This window comes from Pempheris klunzingeri, chromosome 10, assembly GCF_042242105.1.
Source record: "Pempheris klunzingeri isolate RE-2024b chromosome 10, fPemKlu1.hap1, whole genome shotgun sequence".
Taxonomy (NCBI): Eukaryota; Metazoa; Chordata; class Actinopteri; order Acropomatiformes; family Pempheridae; genus Pempheris; species Pempheris klunzingeri.
The window spans coordinates 23,766,705-23,770,501 of NC_092021.1; the positions used below are offsets into that span (position 1 = coordinate 23,766,705).

At 46.6% G+C, this 3,797-nt stretch overlaps 1 protein-coding gene across 1 annotated transcript; it reads right to left on the reverse strand.

Moving 5' to 3' along the window:
• Positions 1-1,411: 1,411 nt before the first annotated feature.
• gdf3 (growth differentiation factor 3) lies at positions 1,412-3,351 on the reverse strand. Its single transcript, XM_070838615.1, has 2 exons — positions 3,060-3,351; positions 1,412-2,265 (listed from the first exon to the last, which is right to left on the reverse strand). The coding sequence occupies exons 1-2, from the start codon at positions 3,349-3,351 to the stop codon at positions 1,412-1,414; spliced, it is 1,146 nt and encodes a 381-aa protein (XP_070694716.1).
• Between the last annotated feature and the right edge of the window lie 446 nt (positions 3,352-3,797).

The window sequence follows — 3,797 nt, forward strand, 5'->3', positions numbered from 1 at the left end:
GAATCAAAATCCATTTAGTCCTTTATCAAGCAAAAATACCAAATATTCTCTGTTTTCAGCTTCTCAGATGTGAGACCTGCTGCTTTTTTCTATTTTGCGTCTTTACAACTAGAGTTTCTTTAGGTTTAGCACTAAATTACCCCCGTTTAGGCTTTTGGAACTCTAGAAAACCCACTGAACCACCAAGAAATCGACAATACAGCCCAACTTCTGTAATTCTAGCACTGAGCGAGGGTCTCAGTGAAGCACAGTGCCTTCATCCAATATGGTTATGATTATATATATTATAAATTATTACAATATATAGACTAAAATCGAAGAAGCAAGGCTGCGATTATATTTCTTGGCTCACTTTGTAGAAGCAGTTCGCCCACAGGATGACTGTTTTCTTAGACCTCGGCCTCGTGACCCTAACTTCTTTTATTCCTGTCTTGATATTTCCGGTCTTTTATTTTAGAGCAATCGATTAAACGGCATCACCGTGCTGCATAAACATGCAGAGTGGTACATTAAAGTAGGTGCAAGTCATGAGCTGCTGCTCCGCTTTAAATCAGCCGTGATGTGGAAACTGTGTGTCTGATAACATTTCAGTCACACGTGAGTCTCTAAATCTAAAAGCATGTAATATGAGAGATGCCTTTAATTAAAGTCAGTCCACACCATGCAAAAGGAGGTGAAGAGTAGACTTTCTTTTAAACAAGTCACTAAATTAGAAACTGATTGATCACACAGAGATGTTACTTTAGTTATTGCTGCTGTGGAACCGTTTTGTTTTTCATTTTCTTTTTTGTTGCTGTTTATTTGTGACAGTTTTGTTCCTTTTTCATTGTAAGCTACTGTTGTCTCTTTACAGAAACAGAATCATGTCACTTTCTATATTTGGCTTGCTGGGCCTTTCCTTGACTCTGTGTGACTTTAAATTGTTGTTTTCAGTCTTGTGGATCTGCGAGGACTCCAGAAAGACTAGTGAAGACTTTGTGGAAGCCAACAGGGATCCAAATAAAGAATAAAAGATGATGCAGGTTTGTACTCAGAGCTGAGAGAAATGTTTCTTGCTTCTTCTTCTTATTGATATTCAGAGCCCCGATCTAGAGCGAGCAAAGAAAGCTCCATCAAACTCAGAAACTCCAGAAAACTTGTCCTAGTTCAGTCCTCCGGTGTGGCTTTTATTTTCATTTTTATTGACATCAGCCTTCATATTAAAAGATTTCTGAATCTCTGTTAGAAGAAATACAAATTTTAAATTCTATAAAATTACTGACTGCATAGAACATTGTTTTGAAAACCTAATTTCTGACAAACAAACAGCATTAAGTCACATTGAGAGACTCTGAACTTTGGACCAAGAAGCTTAAAAGAGGAACTGGTGGATATTTGACAGACAGCAGCCAATCAGAAGTGTCCACAAACCTCATCGACACCCGCACTCGTCCACCACCATGTCCTGGTAATGTCGCAGCACCACGTTGTCGTTGTTGTCGTAGTAGAGCATGGAGATTGGGGAGAGGCGGATGGGGACGCAGCAGGGTTGTGGCGTGCCGTGGGGGTCCAGGGAGTGCACCAGGGTCTGCAGGATGGCGTGATTGGTGCCGTTCAGACTCTCGCTGAGCGGGAATGGACACTCGCCGTGGCAGTAGTTGGCCATGTAGCCCTGCGGAGCGATGATCCAGTCCTGCCAGCCCACGTCTTTGAAGTCGATGTAGAGACGGCGGGCCTTGCACACGTTGCTGGGCGTCACGGGGACGTGGACGGTGCTTCGTTTCTGTCTGGAGCGACACTGGTGGGGGTTGAGGGACACAGCGACCAGCGAGGCCTGGATCAGCGGCAGGGCGAAGGCCGGTTCCAGAGTCAGGGAGTTCCCCGGGTGAAAAGGAAGAAGCTCCTCTGGATCTGCGCTGAAGGGCAGCAGCTCTAAAACCAAACCGTAGTTGCGTCCCGGTTTGCGCCAGCTCTCTGCCAGCGAGGTGAGGTCCATGGTGATGGAGGTGGGATCGGGCTGCAGCTGGACCGACTGGGACAGCAGGAGTCTGCGGCTGGCCTGGGGATTGGCCCCCCTCAGCGTGGCTTGAATGACTTTATACAGAGACACGCCAAGGGCCCGGGGCCCCTGCAGGAGCTCTGCAGATCTGAAGGGCTTCCAGTGGAACTTGATCTCCAGCTGAGCCAGAGACAGCAGCTCCACAGGCTGCAGGACGGACATGTTGAAGAAAAGCTGCTTCTCCAGACAGGCCTGGCAGCCGCTGCTCCGGCCGGACAGGAGTCTGCCTGCAGAAACACAGCAGCAGGGACAGAAGCTTTTTAACATCACAGGTTATTTAGACTTTTTATTGACTGCAAGATAACTCTCTTTATACTCCCTCTGCATTTTTAGCAGCACATAGTATGATTTGTCTGTCGAAGGCTCTTATTACCTGTTTTGAAATACAAAAACTATTTGTACTGTTCCTCCATGTCACTGAACAACACTTTGATCAATAAACGGTGGATATTCTCTCACACTCATGTGCACATTTGTTCTCATTACTTTTTCTGCCTGAACCTGCTTCTTCATGATGTGCCAAGCCTCGCAGATGAGTACAGAACTAAGACACAAGTTCTCACTGTATACTTACACTTTTTATGGCTAAAACAAATGTGCTTTTTGTGGTTCAGGCCTAAAGCCATTGATCATTACTGGCGAAATAAGATGGACGATTAGGGCTATGAACATGACAAATACTAAACCTATTTAGTTTACTCTGAACAGAATCGTCACACTGAATGCAAAAATAACTACAAGGTTGTTGTAGTTACACTTTAAGCGGTCCATGCTGGTGATATACTGGGCAGTTTCACACACAATATTGATGCAACTTTGTCCAAAGTGTAATATTATGCTTTGTGCACTGGATGTAGTAGTTAAATACAAACCTAACGTTTAAAGTTAGTAGTTTGCCAGCAACAGTTTTTAGGTGTTTCTTTAAACTTTCTTGTAAGACACTCAGAAAAGTTTCTCATGCATAATTAATGAAAATATTTAGTTAAGTTAGGCCTTTAATTTCAGGTCTCAGTCTGCCCACCTTGGTCTTGCACGTATCGGATGATGTTGCCGCGGACTCCGTACTCTGACACCGTGCAGGGGTCGCTCTCCTGGGCCTGGATGCTTCCTGACCTCCGGAACATCGTCCACAGGGCGGAGGGGACGTGGCGCCGCGGCTGGTGGCTCCCTGCGGGCCGGGGCCGCCCGGAGAGCCCCAGGGAGCCGAGGAAGAGCCGCTCCTGGCTCTTCATCTCCTCCACACGGGACAGAGCACGCACGCCGAGGGAGCACAGCAGCAGCAGCAGCAGCACAGGAGCCACGTTTGGCCCCATGTCGGATCCACCTCAGCCCGTCGGTGCCTCACCTGCAACGCTGCGTCCGACGCGCTCAGGACGGTTCATCTGCAGGAGCTCCAGCTGTGCAGCTGCAGGATCATGTTAATGAGCTGCAGGCAGACAGGCCGGAGATAAGGTGAGAGGGCGGGAAGACACAGAGGCGGGTCTCAGGTCAGGTCCTCAAAGAAGAGAGAATAAAACAACTGACTCAACTATTAAAGCCAGCTGGAGTTAAACTTTATCTATTAATGTTGTTGAATAATGTTTTTGTAAATGCTGATGTGTCTCTGGGAGTGTTAGCTTTAGGCCTGTCCTTCAAAAACCAGTGATCTGGTTCATGAACCTTCAGGCCAACAACCATAAAAGCTTCAGGAAAGTTATGAGTCCCAACATGAAATGGTGAAACTCAAAGCTGCCTTCAGGTGCTGCACAAAGACTCAACG

Excerpts from the sequence above, each read along its gene's own strand:
- gdf3 (XM_070838615.1), bottom strand. The coding sequence starts at position 3,351 with ATGGGGCCAAACGTGGCTCCTGTGCTGCTGCTGCTGCTGCTGTGCTCC. Across the intron at positions 2,266-3,059 it reads CCGATACGTGCAAGACCAAG|GCAGACTCCTGTCCGGCCGG; the intron begins GTGGGCAGACTG and ends GTGTTTCTGCAG.